Consider the following 22,609-nt stretch of genomic DNA (forward strand, 5'->3'; position numbering starts at 1 on the left):
ACCCATCACAGTACACAAAACAGATGTCTCTATGACCAACAACGACCCTAACAAGAACTGCCCACTACACAACAAACCGCATCCGCTTACAAAACGCAGGACATTCAGAAACAAACATTCCTCGAGGACAGAAAGGCCTTCCTGAAAGAGAAAGGAATATGTTTCAAGTGTTGTGGTTCGACCTCCCACCTTGCCAAGGACTGCAAATTTTCTGTGAAGTGCTTTGAATGTGACAGCACCTATCATGATGCAGCCATGCATCTCGGCCCATCACCTCAAAGCGTCAACGCTCCTCCACATCCACAAGAGAATGGCGGGGAGATTATTCTAATGTGACTGATGTTACGACAAGCTGCACTGAAGTTTCTGGCCTAGGTCAGTGGGGTCATTCATGCTCTAAGATCTGCCTTGTAAAGATTTATCCCAAGGGTTTCAAGAACAAAGCCATCAAAGCCTACGTAATTCTTGATGACCAAAGCAATCGTTCCTTAGCTAGACCAGAGTTCTTCGAGGTGTTCAGTGTGGAGAGCGAACCATTCTCGTATCATCTCAGAACTTGCTCTGGCATTATAGAAACATATGGCAAGAAGGCAGAGGGATACCAAATCGAGTCACTGGATAGCAAAGTCCTCATGTCCCTTCCACCACTCCTTTAGTGTCCTGAGATCCCCAACAACCGGATGGAGATTCCAACACCCAGCGCAGTTTTGCACCAGCCTCATCTCCTTCATATTGCCAAACACATTCCAGAGCTGGACCCAGAGGCTGAACTACTTCTGCTACTCTGAAGAGACGTGCTCAGAGCACACAAGGTCAGGCGGCAGATAAACGGAACACATGATGCTCCCTTTGCCCAACGTCTGGATCTGGGCTGAGTGGTGATAGGAGAGGTGTGCTTGGGTGACGTACATAAGCCGAAGGTTAACACGTTCAAGACCCATGTGCTGGATGGCGGTCGCCATTCCATTTTTCAACCTTGTACAAGCTTTATGCACGTCAAGGAAACACAACAAAGCTTTAACGGGCCTGGCAGATCACCAGAGAGGCATCCTCTTAAAAAGAGACCATAGACTTGGAGAAGATTGATAATTGACATTTGAATGAACAGAGCTCTCTCTTTCTACCCACTCCTGACTGGTTTAAAGCTTTCTCAAGAACCCCTGGCAGTGACGGTCAGCCAACGACAATTGACTGATGAGCACTTACTACACTGAAAAACATTGTAATTGTTGACAAACAGTTTCCTCCCTAACAGAGGAGAAGACTTTATCCAGACTTTATCCAACCGTGTGGAAAACCATGGTTTTAAACATTACAGGAGTTACATCCTTACCTTTGTCTTCATGAGTTTAAAGGCTCTGCTGGGATTTGAACCCAGGATCTCCTGTTTACAAGACAGATGCTTTGACCAACTAAGCCACAGGGCCCTCAACACATGTCTTCAACTTGTTATAAAAACCCTGTTGACACAACAAGTTCATTCTACCTCTGGAGCAGCTTTATTTCACCTCACTGTGATATATTTAGTACACAAACCTGTTCCACTACTGTCCTGGCTTTATGTGAAGTAACAGAGCTATGAAGGATGGTAACTTTTATACTTACCACATATGGTTACCTGCCCTGAAAAGGGTTCAGTTAAAGCAGGTCTTGTGTGTTCCAGCAAAGATCTGATGTTGTTATTAGATTTGAATAACTCAAGACTTTAAGCTGGTCTGATTTTTGCTGGAACCAGAATTATAATTCAGGCTTCAATTCTGCCAGTATGTGATCAATTATACCAACAATTGTTGTCAGTTTTATGTCAGTTTTATCTTCACTTGTGCCACAAGGTGAGGCACTGCAATTCTTCATGACCAAATGTGTATTTCTTTACGTGGTGTGTCTGACAGATTTGGTTCCAGTGGTCAAAAGGGAAAGAGCCTCCCCCAAAGTCAGGGATTGTGTGTCTGAGTCACAACCTGGTTGTACAGCAGAGTGGCTCAGCGGATGCTGCTGGACCATAACCCATGTCTTATAATAAAGCACCTGATGTCATTTACAAAGCACAAAAAACAACAACAACATGTTTTAAAGACATTGACAGTTCAACCATGGTGGTGAAATGGAGAAATGACATGAAGCTTCATAAGACAAAAAAATCACATTGAAGGTTTCTTTACCAAACTTAATTCATACATTCAATTCTTAAAGTTCTTCTAAGAGATGTGGACTGCTTTAGAGCGGGGTAATGTCTGGTTCCTCTCCTTTTAGTCAGTTATGACTTCAATACTTTGCTGTTATTCCCCTGTGCCACAAGGTGGAAACTCCTCCAACTCTTCTTGTATTTGTATCTTGTATTATTGTATCTTGTATAACTCTACACACTGTATGAGACCCTGCAGAGACCATGACCTAGAAAGAGACAATTCATCAACGAAATTAAATATATAAAAGGCATTAAAATGTACAAAGGTGTCAAGTTTGTTTGACAATCGAAACAACAGGCATAGTAAGTTAGAAAAAAAAAAACTTCTGAGGTTCAATCAGTAATGATTGAATGAAAGTGCAAATCTTGCTGTATTGAAATTAGGATGTGAAGATTTTAACTCAGTCTTGCATTGAGCAATTTTAAACATTGCCACCCTAGGTGGGACTGGAATCCACAATCCCTGGCTTAGGAGGCCAGTGCCTTATCCATTAGGCCACTAGGGCTGAGGAAAGGATTCTTCCACATGTTTGAATCAAGTCTTCACCTTCTCCTCTCACACAGTGATTCATTTATCTGATTGTTGGACAGTTCACCCAGGGTGTAAAAGTAGCCAGGACCAACTCTGAATTGTGCACGTTACCAAATGTAGCAACAGCGCCCTCTGCTGTTGTTCTTCTTCCTTAATCTTATACAAAAACATCTAAACAGGTATGAGGCATATAAAAATGCTGGTTCAAACACTTGTAGAAATGGTCTTCATGGCTGTTGTGCTTCAACATTTGTTGTGTTATTTTCTTGTTATTCTTATTTTATTCATGTAAACATTTTCTTTATAAAACAGAGCTGATCAGCAGTTTTCATTCACCATAAAGTTTAAAGATTATTTACATTGAGTGTGGGTGCATTGCCTACAAATTCTTCAACTGGTCCAGATGAAGCTGATATGCTGCACCTGGGCAGCAGAGGGAGGAGCTGAAGGGAGCCTGACTGAGCGTCCTGGGTGTGTTCAAAACACCCACTACATTTGGAAACATTTGCAACGTTACAACGTTGTGGATAACGTGGATGATTCATACTTCACTTAACCTCTCGGTCACCTCGTCTCCATGTTGGTGTTTTCTCCCCAACAATGGAATGAGAAAGAGGAGAAACTCGTGGACCACATGGCCTAATGGACAAGGCGTCTGACTTTGGATCAGAAGATTGAGGGTTCGAGTCCCTCTGTGGTTATAGAGCGTGCGTAGGAACGCATGTAAATGTAAGCACAAGTCTGACCATGTGTACACACAAAATCTTGTGGTAGAACAGTGAAACTACAAATACAACCCATTAAAAGAGTCACAGTGATCAGTGATTTTATTTATTTATTTTCTTGAACCGTGCGCTCTGTGCTGTGAGAGACAGAGCGGCTTCTCAGCAGGTACCGCTTCCCCAAAAACATTCTGATGGATCTATGCCGTGATTTACAACCTACTGTATGTTGGAGCGAGAGACAAAACGCACCAAATCCATCCCAGGCACCTTTTCTTTCTTTTTCCATAAATTAGAGAAGCACTCTTGCTGCCACAGGGGTGCTGTGACCCGGATTCGAACCGGGGTTCCTGCGGCCACAACGCAGAGTACTCACCACTATACGATCACAGCTTGAAAGGGTACGTGTACCCAGCTTTAGATATGTGCTCGGTTTCTGCAGTTATGTCAGTGAACACAGTGTGAGGTTGGAAGAAGAGTTTACGGAGGTGTGCCGCCCCTGTCGTCAGGTAAGGGCATGTGCTTCGAATGAGATATGAGGAAGGAAGAGAAGAATAAAAGAGCTCCCATGAAAGACAAACATAATGCATGAGCCGGGGCAGCTTTGGAAACATTATGGAAGACGGCCTATCCTGCGGCACCTTTGAAGTGTACATTTCCGGGCATACACAGAGACAAATGAAAAAAGCAAGTAAATAAATGACACAGAAGAAGAACCGTGTACACTACCAAGGTTGTGACTGGGAGAGTATTAAAGATTAGGATGTTTTGAGCTAGCCAGGAGTTGAACCTAGAATCTTCTGATCCGTACTCAGACGCGTTATCCATTGCGCCACTAGCCCTTTTTGATTGTAACATGCGGAAACACACGTGGTGTAACAACTCAGATGTCCCAACCAAAGTAGATGGGAGTGGCCAAAGCCATAGCCGAGTACAGTGATGAAATAGAGTCCCGCTCTGGGCAGCTGAAAAATAATTGCAGTCCTTCGAGCCGGAGTTGAACCAGCGACCTAAGGATACCTGTTTTACTGGTTCTACAGTCCTCCGCTCTACCAACTGAGCTATCGAAGGAGGATGCATGTCGACAGCTCATGTTACACAGAGACAAATGAAAAAAAGCAAGTAAATAAATAAATGACACAGAAGAAGAAACGTGTACATCAACCCAGTACAAGATCATCGGATCAGTCAAATATTCTTTTTTCCCTTCCAAAAAGACTTCAATAATAACAATAACAGTATTATTAAGCAAAGAAGCTAGTTTTATTTTAGTTTTAAACTTCATTTTATCCGATGGGAAAATTACTTTGGCATTTCTGCAGTGACCGACGACTCTGAGCAGAGCTATGTATTATTATTATATTATGCCGCGTTCCATTTGTCCTCGGAAGTGGGGATTTCCCAGTTCTTAGTCGGGATTTTCAACTGGAACGCCCCTCGAAGTGGGATTTCCCACTGGGAAAGTGGGAGAGTCTTCACCACCCCCGAGTTCACATTCCAAGATGGCTGCCCCGGTTGTAAACAGTAGAAGAGAGCTCTGTAAAAATTCGTAGCACTTCATTCTAGTTTTGGTCACACTAAATCAGTCGTATACAAGTATTGTTCGGCATATATATGCTGCTATAGTGTAATTTACATTTTTCATGTGGTATATGCGAACTACAAACTTGTTTACCTACTTTGTAACTGGAACGCTGATAACTCGGCTGTGACGTCATTCCCAGTTCCGAGTTCCGACTTCCGAGGTAAATGGAACGCAGCATCAGTCTCCTAAAGGGGCGGGACAGTCACGTGACACAGATACAGGAAACAACCGGAGTGGGGGAGAGTTTAATCCACATTTTCAGCAGCAACGCTCGAGTGGAGGTCACGTGTTTGCAGACGGACCGGGACCAGAACCAGAACCAGGAGATGGACCAGAACCAGGACCAGAACCAGGACCAGGACTCCTCATCCAGCAGGACTAAAGCTGCTGGTCTGCAGGTCAGTGTTCGGGTCCAGAACCAGAACCAGAACCAGAACCAGAACCAGAACCAGAACCCGCTCGTTCTCGGTCCGTCTGTTTCCTGCTGACGAACCGAACCTAAAGGTTGATTTATGGTTCCGCGTTACACCGACGCAGAGCCTACGGCGTAGGTCTGCGTCGGTGTAACGCGGAACCATAAATCAACCTTAAATCGTAGAGACGTCGCATGGAGAGCGTTTGCTCATTAACATCATGTCGCCCTGGGATCAAATAAGATCCAGTTATATATTTTAAATGGGAGAGCAATTCAATCTTAACTGTAAAAAGTAAACTAAATAAGTTCCTACTTGATGTTTAGAGGTTTGTTGCTGCTGCTGATGTTACTGATGCATTTTCACATCCTCACATTAAACACACACAAATGTCAACCTAGACATTAAAACATAGAATAGAATAGAAAGCCTTTATTGTCATTATAATAATATAATGAAATTAAGCAGCAGCTCCATAAAAGTGCACACATGTAAAAGACTATTTAAAAACAAAATAAGAAACAGACAATATAAAGATATTTATATACACGATGAAAAGGAATGGATGAAAGAATATTGCACATGAATGGATGAAAGAATATTGCACATGAATGGATGGAAGAATATTGCACATGGATGGATGGAAGAATATTGTACATTATTAGGAGCTTATGAGTTCAGAAAGTTCACAGCTTTGGGAAAGAATCTGTCCCTGAGTCTGTTTGTTCTGGCCTGAATGGACCTGAAACTCACCTTTTTAAATTAGCTTTTAACTGAGTCCCCTTTTACTTGTTTAGCACTACTTATTTATTGTTCCTTTACGTCATTTTATTGTTCTCAATTTCCTCTTAAAGGTTTTATTATTTACTTATTTATTTCTTATAAATAAGTAAGTTCTTATTTCTGCTGTCCTGGATAGTTGGGGGTAATTGACGGATTTCCGTCAATTGGAAAATGAGGGGAAAAAAAGAACAAAAAACATTTGCGCGTGTGTTTTTTTGGTACAGTTTAGACTATCCAATGAAATCATGTTGATCATTAAACTGACGCTGTTGTAAACCAATAAAGCTAGCCAGAGCCTTGGTATCAGCCAATCAGAAACGGAGGAGGGCGGGTTCGTCCCTGCTCTTCAGGGAAGACGGACTTGTCAGAGACTGGGGGACCAGTAGTCACGTCATTTAATTCACACACGTGCGTGGTGTGAAACTATCAAACAATGAACACGGCGTCGAAGAGCAGCCGTAGCGTTAACATATTATCTATATTTACTATAGCTTGTTTGGTTTCTTCTGTTATTGGACACACGGTTTGTCATGACACTCCTGGAAAATGCCAGGTGCTTCATGTCCAGCTGTGTGTCTGGTGACAGAATAAATTAGACAAGCTAAAATGTTTTGTTTACTGCATGAGCTGTTGCAATTTCCTTCTTTTTTGCACTTTAAAAGGATATTGAAAGACCCATTTGAGTTATTTATTTTTTAGTTATTTCATAGTAATTATTGTGAAATTATTATTTCACTAGTTATTTTACAGTCCTATAATTCAGGCAACAGCTCAAAACATTTTTAATAACACTAACCCACATTAATATCAGATCGAATCAAATGATTCGGCAGAAAAGGGGCCGTTCTTAAGGCTCATTTATGCTTGCCGTTCAGAACGCGTACGCATCGATGACGTCACACGTATCCTGCGTTCATTTGGCGCGTCGACAGGCACGTTCTCAAAAATACACTGAACGCGTACGTGACGCGTACGTCTGGCCGCTAGTGGCGCTGTTCCCGGTCTGATCCCGGCTGTTCCCGGTCTGTTCCCGGCTGTTCCCGGCTGTTCCCGGTCTGATCCCGGCTGTTCCCGGTCTGATCCCGGTCTGATCCCGGCTGTTCCCGGCTGTTCCCGGTCTGATCCCGGCTGTTCCCGGTCTGATCCCGGTCTGATCCCGGCTGTTCCCGGCTGTTCCCGGTCTGATCCCGGCTGTTCCCGGTCTGATCCCGGCTGTTCCCGGCTGTTCCCGGTCTGATCCCGGCTGTTCCCGGTCTGGTCCCGGCTGATCCCAGCTGTTCCTGGTCTGATCCCAGCTGTTCCCGGTCTGATCCCGGCTGTTCCCGGTCTGATCCCGGCTGTTCCCGGTCTGATCCCGGCTGTTCCCGGTCTGATCCCGGCTGTTCCCGGTCGATCCCGGTCTGATCCCGGTCTGGTCCCGGCTGTTCCCGGGCTGGTCCCGGCTGTTCCCGGTCTGATCCCAGCTGGCACGATTATGCTGCTCTCTGCTGGAGAAAGTTCCCCATGCAGGTTAAACTGCCCCTTGTTAACTCACTTTAACTTCACTTTAGTTTTACACCAGAATATGTTTGTTTTCTTTATTGAAAGATAGATACAAACAAACAAACAAAGCACATAAAAGTCACATCAGAATTACTTTTGCCTTGGGTTGAGCAACATCAGTATTATAAAATATACACTGAGAATCTAATTATTGTACAACATAAAATACAAATTTAATTAAAAAAAAATGAAATTAAAAATTACTCACAAGGGCCATCTTATATTAAATCATATATTTCAAGTAAAGAAAACAGTTTAAGGGCTTTCTTTTCTGTAACAAGACTCAAGGACTTAATCAAGAGCTTTAGCTCATTTCTCCAATGGGTCTTAAAAAAAATCTACATTTGTGAATGAAGAACTTCCTTTCCCAATAACACCAAATTATTAAGGACAAAGTCCAAATTCTTGTTTTCAACAAAGTAATATTATTAATATAATATAGCAAAATGTTTCTAATGACTTTGTTAGTACATTTAAAGTCACAAAAATCTACACCTTTAATGCAGAGCTGTCTCAGTTCAGGAGACCTTAGTGACGAATGTCTTCTCTAACCATCGACCTCAGAGAAATTGGTATGGCTTTTATCACTCTATTATAATGCTTAACAGTACATTGAATTTTGTATTTTTTGCAAAAATCCTCAAACTGTAACACATTACCAGTATTATCCAGAAAGTGTGCAATAGAGTAAAATGTACCTGTTGTTCCATACAGGTGTGTTGTGTGGTGTAAAATTATGACAATAAATCAATTTCCAATAGAGAAGGACTTGCTGACGGAAAACAGAGTTTAAAGGTGATTAGTTACAATCAAAGTCACAGTGTAGAAGAAAGTCTATTCCACCCATTTTTTGGAAAATCATATTAGGAACAATAAACCAGATGGAATGTCTATTTGTAAGGAAAGATTTTAACCATTTCAGTTTCAAGACACCATTCATAATATTGAAATCGATCACATTCAACATCATCATAGTTTTTTACCATGTCAATCTTTCTGATATATTGACATCTATTTCTCCATACGAACTTAAAATTAACTGTATTTATTGTTTTGATCATTCGTGTTGAGATTGAGATTGCCGGATAAGTAATAATAAATAAGTAATAATAATGATAATGGCTTGGTTTTATATAGCTCCTTCAAGGCACCCAGAGCTTTACAGAGATCATTATTCATTCATACACATCCTCCCCGGTGGTGGTAGCTACGTTTGTAGCCACAGCTGCTACGTTTGTAGCCACAGCTGCTACGTTTGTAGCCACAGCTGCTACGTTTGTAGCCACAGCTGCTACGTTTTGTAGCCACAGCTGCTAAGTTTGTAGCCACAGCTGCTACGTTTGTAGCCACAGCTGCCTTGCAGACTGACAGGAGCATGGCTGCCATATCGCGCCAAACGGCCCCTCCGACCACCACCCAACATTCATACACATTCAAACACATTCACACGATGTTATAATCGCCTACATCATCCAATATTGTCCTGTAAACTTGTTCGTTGTTCTAATCTGCTACCGCTGCTACTAAATATATATCACTTTTCCAACTGTTGCTCTGCTTACTGCCCCGTATTGGTCACCACGGGTATGACGGGCTCTCCTCACGTACTACGCGAGGAACGTTGCCGAACGGATGCGACCGGATGCGAACGCAGGCACCAACTGTATAAAAGTATAAGTATAAATGGTTAAAGTGTGGTGCAGCGCATAGATGGAGGCGGAATATGAACTGGTCTGAAAACATTCTTTCAGTCAAAAACATTTTTTTTTGCTTTAATCCCTGCAGTGTTTCCGCGGGGTTTTAAAAAGTATTAAGAAGTGATAAATGAAAATTACCAAATTTAAGGCCATTAAAAGTGTTAAATTCACTTTCAGAGGTATTATTTTTTTTTAAATTGGTATTATTTTTTACATTTTAAGCAGTCTATTTTATTGTCATTCACAAAGTAAAATAAATGTGAAACATCTGGTCAACATCAATGAGTCTATAAATCTGTTCTGTATAGTGTTCTATAGTTCAAAATCTGTATTAATGTTAAAAGGTCCGTGATTAACACTTAATGTTGTGACAGTTTTAAAAAAAAATCTGAAGGTAGTGAAAAAGGTATTAAATTGGTATTTAATTTAACATAAGGATTGCTGTATAAACCCTGTCACTGGTTGTGTGAAAAAGTGTTTGCCTCCTTCCTGATTTCTTATTTGCAAAAAAAAAGTTTTTTGCATGTTTGTCACACTTAAATGTTTCAGATCACCAAACAAATTTAAAGGGGACCTATTATGAAAACCAGCTTTTTTCTGTCTTTAACATATATAAAGTGGTCTCATCTCAGCCTGCCAACTCAGAGGAGGAAGAAAGCAACCAAATTCTGCAGTGTCTGTACAGCCGCCCGGATGATCGTCCAGTGTGATGTGGATCTACGAGCCACTAAGATTCTGCTCCCGTCGTTACGGAACGACGGGAATGATTTACATCGGTTGGCCGCCGATGCGTGAAACCACGCCCACAGCTAACTCCACCGGCCGGAGCATCCGCCATTTTTGCATAGCGGTGTATCGCGTCATTCAGGCAGCCAATCAGCACAGAGCCTCATTATCATAGCCCCGCCCACTCAGAATCCCGCATAGATAATGAGGTTAGAGAATGGGAAGATAAAGACATGGCTCAGAGGCTGAATTTTATAATTTATTTTGCAAAAAAAATCAAAAGCTTGTTTTTAAGACATTCAAGGCCTGTTTTAAAATGGGTATTAGATGCCATAATAGGTCCCCTTTAAATATTAGACAAAGATAACACAAGTAAACACAAAATGCAGTTTTTAAATGAACTTTTTATTAAGGGGAAAGAAAAATCCAAACCTACATGGCGTTGTGTGAAAAAGTGATTCCCCCCAAACCTAATAACTGGTTGTTCCACCCTTAGCAGCAACAACTGCAAATCAAGCGTTTGCGATAACTGGCAATGAGTCTTTTACAGAGCTGTGGAGGAATTTTGGCCCACTCATCTTTGCAGAATTGTTGTAATTCAGCCATATTGGAGGCTTTTCCAGCATGAACCGCCTTTTTAAGGTCATGCCACAATCATGTCTCAATTGGAATCAGGTCGGGACTTTGACTTGGCCCCTCCAAAGTCTTAATTTAGTTTTTCCAAAGCCATTCAGAGGTGGATTTGCTGGTGTGTTTTGGATCATCGTCCTGCTGCAGAACCCAAGTGGCTTCAGCTTGAGGTCACCAACAGATGGCCGGATATTCTCCTTCAGGATGTTTTGGTAGACCGCAGAATTCATGGTTTCATTTACCACAGCAAGTCTTCCAGGTCCTGAAGCAGCAGAACAGCCCCAGACCATCACACTACCACCACCATGTTTTACTGTTGCTATGATGTTCCTTTTCTAAAATGCTACTTGTTACTTTTACGCCAGATGTAATGGGAAATACACCTTCCAAAAAGTTCAACTTTTGTCTTTTCAGTCCACAGAGTATTTTCCCAAAAGTCTTGGGGATCATCAAGATGTTTTCTTGATGCCATGCAGCCATTTTTGCCCAGTCTCTTTCTTATGGTGGAGTCATGAACACTGACCTTAATTAAGGCAGGTGAGGCCTGCAGGTCTTTGGATGATGTTCTGGGGTCTTTTGTGACTCTTGGATGAGTCGTTGCTGCTCTCTGGGTCATTTTGGTCGGCCGCAGCGATGAACGGGCCCTCGCACTCATGGCCACCACCCCCCGTAAGCATATCAGAAATGACACCACCCACGATTTTCTGTGTCAAACCATTCAAAAGTTATGGCAGAAAATAGGAACTATGAAATATCAACCAATCAGAAGAAGGGGCGGGGCTAATTTGCACCAATTATGGTCAAGGACTCAAAACCATGTCTGATGACACCACCCACGAGTCTTTATGTCAAACCATTCAAAAGTTATGGCAGAGAAAAGTATTCTAGGGGGCGCTGTTGAGCCATCTTGCCACGCCCATTGATGCAAACCATGAAATATCAAATTTATCTCCAGGCCTGCCTTGCGTCAAAATTTGGTCACTTTTGGGGAACTATCAAATATGGACCAATCGGATGAAGGGGGGCGCGCTTTTTGGCCTCTAGCGTCGCCACGGTAACACATTTGAAAGAGAAAAGTAATGCGCGTCGTCGCAGGATGGAGACGCACATTTTGATGTATAACACACCTGGGTGCACGTTACGGTTCTGGCCGTATTAACTGCCGAAGGAATGGAATAAATTGCGCCAAAATTACGCGATTAATTCAAAATGTTCAAATTGGCCGACTTCCTGTTCAGTTTTGGTCATGGCGCCAAGAGACTTTTCTTTAAGTTGCGACATGATACAGGTGTGTAGCGATTTTCGTGCATGTACGTCAAACCGTATTGTGGGGCTTGAGGCACAACGTTTTTTCTGTCTGAACCAATCATATGAAGGGTGTGCGCGCTTTTTGGCGTCTAGCGTCGCCACGGTAACGCTTTTGACTGAAAAGTAGTGCGCCTCGTTGCAGGATGGAGACGCACATTTTGATGTATAACACAGTGTTTCCCAACCCTGGTCCTCGAGGCAGCCCTATCCTGCATGTTTTAGATGTTTCCCTTCATCATCACACCTGATTCTAATTAATGGTCCTAATTAGCTTGTCATCAAGGTCTTGACACTTCTGTTGATGACACAGCCACTTGTATCACGGTGTGCTGAAGCAGGGAAACATCTAAAACATGCAGGATAGGGGTGCCTCGAGGACCAGGGTTGGAAAACCCTGGTATAACACACGGTGCACGCTACAGTTCGGGCCGTATTAACTGCCGAAGGAATGGCATAAATTGCGCCAAAATTACACGATTAATTCAAAATGGCCGACTTCCTGTTCGGTTTCGGCCATGGTGCCAAGAGACTTTTCTTTAAGTTGGGCCATGATACAGGTGTGTACCGATTTTCGTGCTTGTACGTCAAACCGTATTGTGGGGCTTGAGGCACAAAGTTTCTAGGGGGCGCTGTTGAGCCATTTTGTCACGCCCATTAATTTTTTAACCAGGCCTGGCTTGCGTGCAAAGTTTGGTGACTTTTAGGGGATGTTTAGGGGTGCAAAAAGGCCCTCCTTTCGTCGAAAGAAAGAAAGACTTACCTAACTTCCAGTATTATTTATTAGTTAATAAGTTACAGTATATCTTAAAATGGTGCAAAAATCACTCACTAAATCAGTGTTTCTCAATCCTGGTCCTCGAGGCCCCTGTCCTGCATGTTTTAGATGCTACCCTGCTTCAGTACACCGTGATAAAAGTACCTGTGTCATCAACAGAGCTGTGCAGACCTTGGTGACAAGCTAATTAGGTACTTTAATTAGAATCAGGTGTGTTGGTGCAGGGAAACATCTAAAACATGCAGGACAGGGGCCCACGAGGACCAGGGTTGAGAAGCACTGCACTATATAGTCGATGGCTGGATTCAGAACAAGTGTTTTGCAATGATTTGGAAATCTGGAACAACCCAGACATTCTGAAAAATTTTACTCAATGGAGAGACCAAGGAATAAAGTATCTACAACATATAATCATAAGTGGACAGTTTGTACCTACTACCTTTTAATACACTCATTGTTCAATATGGAATTAGCATTAACACATTTTTAGAATACCAACAACTTAAGTCCATAATAAATAAAAATATAAGCTCAACCAACTGGATCTGCAACTTCCCACTAAGATAATAGTTACTTAATCTAAACACCCCAAAATTACTATCGAAACTCTACAGGTTTATGTCCAAAATAGATAATTGAGTCTCTCTTCCGTTTTCCAAATGGGCGGCTGATCTCTCTCTTAACACTAACCAAATCTCTTGGTCACAAATATGTTTAAATACTTTCACTATGACCAAGAATCCAAACTTGCAACTTATACAGTACAAAGTTCTTTACAGAAAACATTATACAGGACAAAGGATGTTCCAGATGGGTTTTGCGACCTCTAATATCTGCTCACAGTGCAAAGAGAACATCCCTGATAATTATATGCATGCTTTGTGGTTTTGTACACCGGTACGGAGGTTCTGGACGGAGATTTGTGAGGATTTATCCACATGGCTCAATTAGAGAATTATAGTGTGCCCCACACTATGTATACTAAGTCACTTGGGAGACATCCACATGGAATCTAACCTGGCTCACTTGGTTCTCACTGCCTTATGTATCGCAAAGAAAACCATTCTAATGAACTGGAAACAAAAATCCAATCTATGTATTAATCAATTTAGGAATCTTCTGTTAAATCATATCAGTAATGAGATAATATCTGCCTCAACTAAACATAATTCGGCAGAACTGCATTCTCTCTGGTCCCCGATTATAGGCTTCATTACCTAGTGGGGCGGGTGGGTGGTGATACATACATAAATATCTCTGCTGTTTCTCATCATCATTTGCTGCATCGGCAGGACTTGGAGCTGTCCAGTCTCCCGACGGCTCTGGTTGAACGGCCCGACAAACCATCTATAATCGCGCTGTTTTCTTTACCGAGATCACAAGAAAAGCAGAGCAGTGATCTCCTCTCCATCCTGTGTTGCTGTCTTGTTTATTTATATTTACTCCACCAACTCCAAATATTAATCACTTTTCTAAGCGAACAGCGCAACGCAGCTCAAACAGCAGGTGTATCTGCCCCTTTAATCTGATTGGTTTACGAGTAAATCGTCCCCCACGTGGGGTGCGCTCTTGATTGGCTGTAACAAAGGAAGATATCTGATTGGTTGCAGATCCTTCCATGTTAAAAAAAAACGCATTTTTGAATCGAGTCACGTCAGGGGAGTCTCAAAAGTCACACGCAAATCCAGCACAGCTCACAGAGAAAAAAAACGTTTGTAAATCAGGTTATATTTGTGTATCTTGTCCTACGCGCGTGTGAATTGTTCTGTGCATTTGGGGATTGGTGTGTGCATTTGTGAATTATGATACTATTCTAGCTCCATACTTGAAACTGAAAAGGCTTTTGATAATGCAGCCAAGATAATGTAAGTCATCTTCTCTGTTACAGAATCATAAAGGAAGACCCAAAAGATACTGCTGTGATCATTGCGAGCAAGTCTTCACCACTTCATCAAACCTGAAGATCCATAAGAAAACTCACACTGGTGATGAACTGTACAGCCGTGATCACTGCGGGGTGGCTTTTAGCCGACAATTTAATCTAATAAACCACCAACGTATTCACACTGGAGACAAGCCTTACAGGTGTGATCAGTGTGGAACGACTTTTGCCCAACAAGGTTCTCTAACGAGACATCAACGTATTCACACTGGAGAGAAGCCTTACAGCTGTGATCAGTGTGGAGCAGCTTTTGCCCAACAAGGTTCTCTAACGAGACATCAACGTATTCACACTGGATTCAAGCCTTACAGCTGTGATCAGTGTGGAGCGGCTTTTGCCTGGAAAAGTGATCTTACGAGTCACCAACGTATTCACACTGGAGAGAAGCCTTACAGCTGTGATCAGTGTGGAGCGGCTTTTGCCTGGAAAAGTGATCTTACGAGTCACCAACGTATTCACACTGGAGAGAAGCCTTACAAGTGTGATCAGTGTGGAGCGGCTTTTGCCTGGAAAAGTGATCTTACGAGTCACCAACGTATTCACACTGGAGAGAAACCTTACAGGTGTGATCAGTGCGGAACGGCTTTTGCCCGGCAAGGTAATTTGACGAGACAACGCATTCACACTGAAGACAAGCCTTACAGGTGTGATCAGTGTGGAGCGGCTTTTGCCCGGCAAGATGCTCTAATGAGTCACCAACGTATTCACACTGGAGACAAGCCTTACAGATGTGATCAGTGTGGAGCGGCTTTTGCCGAGCAAGGTGCGCTAACGAGACATCAACGTATTCACACTGGAGACAAGCCTTACAGATGTGATCAGTGTGGAGCAGCTTTTACCCAACAAAGTTCTCTAACGAGTCACCAACGTATTCACACTGGAGACAAGCCTTACAGATGTGATCAGTGTGGAGTACGTTTTGCCACATCAAGTAATCTAAGGAGTCACCAACGTATTCACACTGGATAAAAAGTGTACATTTGTGATCATTGCTGATTTATTTTAACATCGGTTAAATTCTAATGGAACAGCAGGTCAGTACCAGTGCAGTACACTTGTAATGTCAGTGTAATACCGGTTCAGTTCCAATGCAGTACCATTTCTGTACTTCTCAGGGATTGACATTTCATGTTGACATTTCCTGTTTTATTTTGAAACCCATGTCCTTGTGTTTAAGTTCTTGTTTGACCTTCCTGTTTCCATCTGCCCTGATCGTCTGCACCTGTGTCTCGTTAACCTTTGTGTATATCTGGTCTTGTCTTTCCCCTGCTCCTTGCTGGTCCATACTGTTTTTCCCTCCATGTTTTTCCCATCAGGTTTTGTCATAATTTTGGACTCTTGTTCACAGTTTGGTTTTTGTATCCTGCTTAACAGCGTTTTTGGTTCTGTTTTTAAGTTAATAAATCACAGTTTTTGGGAACTCCTGCCTCCTGCTCTCCTGCATCTGGGTCCTCACTCCAACCTCCTGATAGTACCAGTGCAACCCCAGTTTTACACCAGTGCAACCCCAGTTTTACACCAGTGCAACCCCAGTTTTACACCAGTGCAATACCAATTCAATTCACTCGTATTTGTTGACAGGGACTGTACATATTAACAAACACATGTAAATATGCTGGTTGTAGCCAGAGGCTAATTTCCACCATTCGTCCCCGCGGCAAATTAATGCCAGACACAGAATCGGACACCAGCAGACAAAGGAGACAAGATATGACATCCATACCAACAAAAACACAACATTAAAAGACACGACTGAGCTAGATAAAAATCATTAAGGAATAAAACATGTTACAATTGATACCAGCAATTAAGTGACCGTCATGTTTAAAGTGCTAAGTCCTTAAGTGCAGGAGTTTGTAAAGTGTTGATGCAGATTACACATCGCCCCATTGCTTCTTTAAAGTGCTCTAATGCTCAGAGTTGTAAAGTGCTAATGCATATTGCACTTTGCCCTATTCCACTTTTCTGGCACTGACATGTGTGTGCTGATGTTATTGCACAAGTGGACATTATAGCATACGTATTTGTTATTATGTATGGACCATTGTACATTTGCATACATACTGAAAGTATGCAGGGGTCCCCAAACTACGGCCCGCGGGCCACATCCGGCCCGCCAAAGCAATTGGGGTGGCCCACTTATGATCCCAGAAATGTTTTATTTTTTTTTATTTTTATTTTTTTTATTTTCCTATCATAAGATATCCGTACTTAAATGTTGGCATTCTAATTAAAATTGACCATAGTTATGAGCTATTTATAACTAATAGTGGCTCATCTTCACCCCCTCACACAATGGTATATTCTGACGTGACTTTTACCGTGTCCGAGTGGTGAGCTGACAGAAAAAGACACGGCACGGTGGCGCAGCAGGTAGTGCAGCCGTCTCACAGCAAGGAGGTCCTGGGTTCGATTCCCTGTGTGGAGTTTGCATGTTCTCCCCGTGTTCCCTTGGGTAGCTAATGGGAGCTACTCTCACAAACACAATGCAACAGTCCTGGGCTCTACTGCCCCCTCTGGCCAACCGGGGCGCCAGATGGTGGGGATGATCCGGCCGGAATAACGTGATCCTTCCACGCGCTACGTCCGGCCGGAGAAGCCCCACCCTGTCTGGTGAAAAGATGCTGCCTGCTCACTCCTCAAGTTAAGGAGGAGACCAGTGCAGGGCCCTCCCGGGGTTGGTAGAGGATGGCAATGCCCAAAACTGTTACTTAGGTAGGAGCACTGGGTGATAAAATGGGGGAAAAAACCGGGATAAAAAGACGACGTTTGGGGAAACGAAAAATAGAATCAGAGTGCAGAGTTTTCAAACAGCAGATGACTAATGTCAAGTGCAAGGAAAAGGCAGACAAGAAAGGTGTCCTAAAAAGTAGAAAAGTCTGTCCGCATCTACAGTCACCAGGCGGGATGAAGAAATGGGGACAGTCCCCAGGCGGGATGAAGAAATGGGGGATAATGTACATTACCACCCAGCTGAAAGAGAAAGCTAAAGATTTTGTGTTTTTTTCGTTGTGATTGGATGAGAGCAACGACATGCAGGACACAGCACAACTGTTCATTTTTATTCGGGGAGTAAATTCCAACTTTGAAGTTACCGAGGAGCTGGCAGCATTACAGTCTCACAGATACAACAACAGGGGAGGATATTTTTGGTAAAGTTTGCCAAACAATGGAAGAGTTGGATGTGGACTGGTCTAAGCTGGCCAGCATCACAACGGACGGTGCTCCAAATATGACCGGCGCAACGCGGGGGCTCGTCGGGCACGTGAAAAAGGAAATGGCAGAAAGAGGTCTCACACTCCCGCTACAAGTCCACTGCTTGATTCACCAGCGAGCACTGTGCTGCAAACAAAGAAGAATCAGCCCACAGAGATGTGCTTTACACTGAAGTCCGCTGGTTAAGCCGGGGCAGATCATTTCCTGTTATAGACTAACCTCGGCCCCCCATTACAGAAAGGAAAGTTGTTGTGGCCCCCACTGAAAAAAGTTTGGGGACCCCTGGAAAGTGTGTAATTATACAGTAACGGGTCACGACAGAAAAAAAAAAAAAAAAACCCTTACATTAGAAATACAGTTATCAATTACAGTTACAAAGTCAAATTTATTCTTATAACCCAATTAATGTTCACACCTCTGGTTTTCCTTCAGCCATATTTTAAGTTTTGCTTTAAAAGAGGGTAAAGTAGAGCTGTCTCTATTAGTGGTAGGAACAGTGGCGGCTTGTCAATAGGGGGCGCTACGGCGCCGCCCCCATTAAAATTACAGGGGAAAAAAAAATATAGACACAGTACACATAAATTACGTAATAAAAAGTAATTATCACATCTGTGCACTCATAAAATGTGTCTGACTTAATTTTTCAAGCCTTCCCATCCCATACTGGGTTTATTCAGAGTGGTTTTTTGTGCAGACTGAAATACATAGGTTTCAATGGCCAAATGAGTGTGTATTGAATGTTCTTAAACTTTGCTTCATTGTGACTTCATGCTGGTCTCTAATTGGTTACTCAAAGCCTCTCTGCGCCCGTGGCCAATCGGCGTGTTTTCTGTCATTCTTCATCCAATCTGATTGATTCATGAGCTGTCAATCAAAGTCACACCCCTGACAGTGTAGACGCGACTGTATAGACATATATAAAGGCTAGAATATAGAGATATATTCATAATAATATATAAACATGTTATAATGTCATATAAATACATGTTATAATGTAATAATATATATATATATATATATGTTATATGGTAATAATATATATATGTATATATGTTATAATGTAAATATAAATATTACTAAGAATACTATAGAAATATTGATTTAATATAAATACCATGTCATAGCTATCTGTTTCTTGTTATTTTCATATAAAAGTACGTTTTTCAATGTTTATAATTATTCACAAGTATGCAGTGTCATAACTACATCTCTGACTTTCATAACAAACCAACCTGTTTGAAAATCTGTTGAGAATTGAGCAAGTTAAGGTTGTTTAAGCAGTACATGCACCATTAAACACAATGTTATGAGTGAGCGAGCTCTCCTGTGGCAAGATGGCTGCCGTGTGACGACGTCGCAGCAGCACGGACGAGTCATCTAGCCTTTATATATGTCTATGCGCGACTGTATCTGTCACTCGCTACAAACGGAGTCACAGCCATAGACATGTCTCCTCCTCCCATGGAGCTGCATCGATACGTCAACGTCGCCGCCATATTGGATGTTCAAGACTGCGCTGTAAACTAATACAAGTAAATGGACTTATTTTCATAAAGCGCCTTTCTACAAAGAAATGTAAGTTTTACGTCTCATTTATTCATTCACACACGCACTAATATACTTGGGAAACAGTTAGGCACCAAATATAATATATTTAATTTTCTGAGATGGCAAAAATAAGAACTTTATTGATCCCACATAGGAGTAATTCATGTTCTATCAGCTATAGAGAACAAGGTAGTGCTGAAAAACAATATATATCCCCCCTCACAAAAATAAGAAAAATAGAGAAACATATTTTCTCATCAACAAAACAAATTTAAAATTTTAGTTGTAGTAACAAAAATAACATTTGAACAATTTTTCAGACAATACAGATACATTGTTATAAATACGAACTCTTTCATCAAACCCTGGACTGTCATCAAAGACATGTGATGTCATTGATGATGTCACCAGTCTGTCCCAGTAAAATCCATCTCAGTGACCAGAACAGCAGTGGAGGTGATTCCTTTCTGCTCACCTTCAACCTGGACTCTACACTTCAAACAAACTTCATAAGTGTAGCCGGGCTTCTGATGTTATTGCATTAAAACAATCATCTAAAAGAAAAGAAAAATAATGTTTTAGAGGAGGAAGATTTTTTTTTCATAATGCACTTCGAGAAAAAAGTCCAAATGTCGAGCAAAAAGTCGAAAAGTAGATATTAATGTCGAAGTACAATTTCGAGAAAAAAGTTGAAATGTCGAGAAAAAAGTTGAAATGTTGAAAAAAAAGTCAAAATGTCGAGAATAATGTTGAAGTACAATTTCGATAAAAAAGTCGAAATGAAGAGATTAATGTTGAAGTACAATTTCGATAAAAAAGTCAAAATGATGAGGGAAAAGGGCCCTGTAGCTTAGTGGTCAAAGCGCCTGTCTCGTAAACAGGAGATCCTGGGTTCAACTCCCAGCAGAGCCTTTAAACTCACAGAACAAGAATTTGTAGAGGATTCTTCCACATGTTTGGATAAAGTCTTCACCTTCTCCTCTCACACGGTGATTGATGAGAGTTCAACAGCACAACATTATCTTTGAGCTGTCAGTGATGGAGCACACAGACATGTGTAGTGCATATGTATGACACCCTGCAGAGACCATGACCTAGATAGAGACAATTAATCAAAGAAATGAAAAATATAAAAGGCATTAAAATGTCCCAAGGTGTGAAATTTGTTTGACAATAGAAACAACAGGCATAGTAAGTAAAGTATTTCAGCTGCTGAGGTTCATTCATTAATGCAGTGTTTCCCAACCCTGGACCTCAGGTCACACTGTCCTGCATTTTTTAGATGTCTCCTTGGATCAACACACCATTCAAATCATCAAAATCTTGCTGTTTTGAAATTAGGATGTGAAGATTTTAACTCAGTATTGCATTGAACAATTTTAAACATTGCCAACCAAGGTGGGACTCGAACCCACAATCCCTGGCTTAGGAGGCCAGTGCCTTATCCTTTAGGCCTCTTGGGCTGTGGAAACCCTGATGAACTGCTACTGGTCCAAATGCTGCTCCTCCACACATAAACATCTTTTTTTGTGAATAAAGAACCTGAAAAAAGAACAGTGTTCAAGTAAATGCTCAGGAAGAGAACGATCATGCTGGTGTTGTTGACTGGTAAAAGCTGTTCTGTTCAAAGATGCTCTCAGTGGTACCAGAGGATGTACTGATGGTATCATCACAAGTTTCAGACTAAACCCTCTGCCTCATGTAGGCGGAGTTTTAGGTCGTCTTCAGTGAGTCTGAGGAAGGATCTGCTGCCAGCTTGTGAAAGGAAGACGTGCAGGTGTGGGATGAACACCAGCTTGTGAAAGGAAGACGTGCAGGTGTGAGATGAACACCAGCTTGTGAAAGGAAGACGTGCAGGTGTGAGATGAACACCAGCTTGTGAAAGGAAGACGTGCAGGTGTGAGATGAACACCAGCTTGTGAAAGGAAGACGTGCAGGTGTGAGATGAACACCAGCGAGTGAAAGGAAGACGTGCAGGTGTGAGATGAACACCAGCGAGTGAAAGGAAAACGTGCAGGTGTGAGATGAACACCAGCGAGTGAAAGGAAGACGTGCAGGTGTGAGATGAACACCAGCGAGTGAAAGGTTCTAGTACTGAGGAGCAGTGATGTGAAACACTGTGGTAACGAGCTGCACAGAAGTAAACTGCGCTCTTCCAGCTGAGCTACTCAGGTCATATTTGGAGTGTTTTGTTACTTCTTTTTCTTCATGTTTTTTCAAATATAAAGCATTTCAAAAAAGTCCTGGAGGAACTTTCAGTGGTTGTTCCTCTTAAACATGAAAGGAAATGCTGCTCAATTCTGCTTTAAACTTTGCAGGTTTTTCTTCCATTGAAGACTTTCTGTCTGGAAAAAGTCAGTCTTCAGTTTTCCAGTATTTGAACTTAATAACTGTGTATCAATGTCACGCACGTGTGGATTGTTCTGTGCATTTTTGGATTGGCGTGTGCATTTGTGAATTTTGTCCTGGCGTGCCTTCTCCGGGTGGGTGGAGAAGTCCTGCCTCAGGTGGAGGAGTTCAAGTATCTCGGGGTCTTGTTCACGAGTGAGGGAACGATGGAGCGTGAGATTGACAGACGGATCGGGGCAGCGTCCGCAGTTATGCGGTCGATGTACCGGCCCGTCGTGGTGAAGAAGGAGGCCCTGTGGCTTAGTTGGTCAAAGCATCTGTCTAGTAAACAGGAGATCCTGGGTTCAAATCCCAGCAGAGCCTTTAAACTCATCTCTCTTTGGATAAGACTTAGATTAGAGATGTCTCATTCATTCATAGTTCATGGTGGTGAAATGGAAAAATGGCATGTAGCTTAAAAAAAAAGAAAGGCACTTTGAAGGTTTCTTAGGATGCCGCAGGATAGGCCGTCTTCCATGATGTTTCCAAAGCTGCCCCGGCTCATGCATTATGTTTGTCTTTCATGGGACCTCTTTTATTCATTCTCTTCATTCCTCATATCTCATTCGAAGCAAATGCCCTTACCTGACGACAGGGGCGGCACACCTCCGTAA

The 22,609-nt window shown here is 42.2% G+C and overlaps 1 protein-coding gene and 7 non-coding genes across 8 annotated transcripts in view; 4 read left to right on the forward strand and 4 right to left on the reverse strand.

The window, feature by feature from the left end:
- Positions 1-1,353: 1,353 nt before the first annotated feature.
- On the reverse strand, positions 1,354-1,427 carry trnat-ugu (transfer RNA threonine (anticodon UGU)). Its single transcript has one exon. It is a non-coding gene; the product is annotated as a tRNA-Thr (tRNA).
- Positions 1,428-3,348: 1,921 nt separating this feature from the next.
- trnaq-uug (transfer RNA glutamine (anticodon UUG)) lies at positions 3,349-3,421 on the forward strand. Its single transcript has one exon. It is a non-coding gene; the product is annotated as a tRNA-Gln (tRNA).
- A 342-nt stretch (positions 3,422-3,763) lies between these two features.
- On the reverse strand, positions 3,764-3,835 carry trnah-gug (transfer RNA histidin (anticodon GUG)). The gene has a single exon. It is a non-coding gene; the product is annotated as a tRNA-His (tRNA).
- A 376-nt stretch (positions 3,836-4,211) lies between these two features.
- Positions 4,212-4,284, reverse strand: trnar-acg (transfer RNA arginine (anticodon ACG)). Its single transcript has one exon. It is a non-coding gene; the product is annotated as a tRNA-Arg (tRNA).
- A 140-nt stretch (positions 4,285-4,424) lies between these two features.
- On the reverse strand, positions 4,425-4,513 carry trnay-gua (transfer RNA tyrosine (anticodon GUA)). Its single transcript is given in 2 exon segments — positions 4,425-4,460; positions 4,477-4,513. It is a non-coding gene; the product is annotated as a tRNA-Tyr (tRNA).
- Positions 4,514-5,284: 771 nt separating this feature from the next.
- Positions 5,285-22,609, forward strand: part of LOC133452326 (zinc finger protein 665-like) — a 46,194-nt gene continuing 28,869 nt past the window's right edge. Inside the window, exons 1-2 of the mRNA XM_061731573.1 lie at positions 5,285-5,425; positions 14,790-15,755. Coding sequence (XP_061587557.1) covers positions 5,354-5,425; positions 14,790-15,755 — 1,038 coding nt within the window. The 5' untranslated portion in view covers positions 5,285-5,353. The remainder of the gene's footprint in view (positions 5,426-14,789; positions 15,756-22,609) is intronic.
- trnat-cgu (transfer RNA threonine (anticodon CGU)) lies at positions 20,447-20,519 on the forward strand. Its single transcript has one exon. It is a non-coding gene; the product is annotated as a tRNA-Thr (tRNA).
- trnat-agu (transfer RNA threonine (anticodon AGU)) lies at positions 22,246-22,319 on the forward strand. The gene has a single exon. It is a non-coding gene; the product is annotated as a tRNA-Thr (tRNA).

The sequence above is a fragment of the Cololabis saira genome, chromosome 10, assembly GCF_033807715.1.
Source record: "Cololabis saira isolate AMF1-May2022 chromosome 10, fColSai1.1, whole genome shotgun sequence".
NCBI lineage: Eukaryota > Metazoa > Chordata > Actinopteri > Beloniformes > Belonidae > Cololabis > Cololabis saira.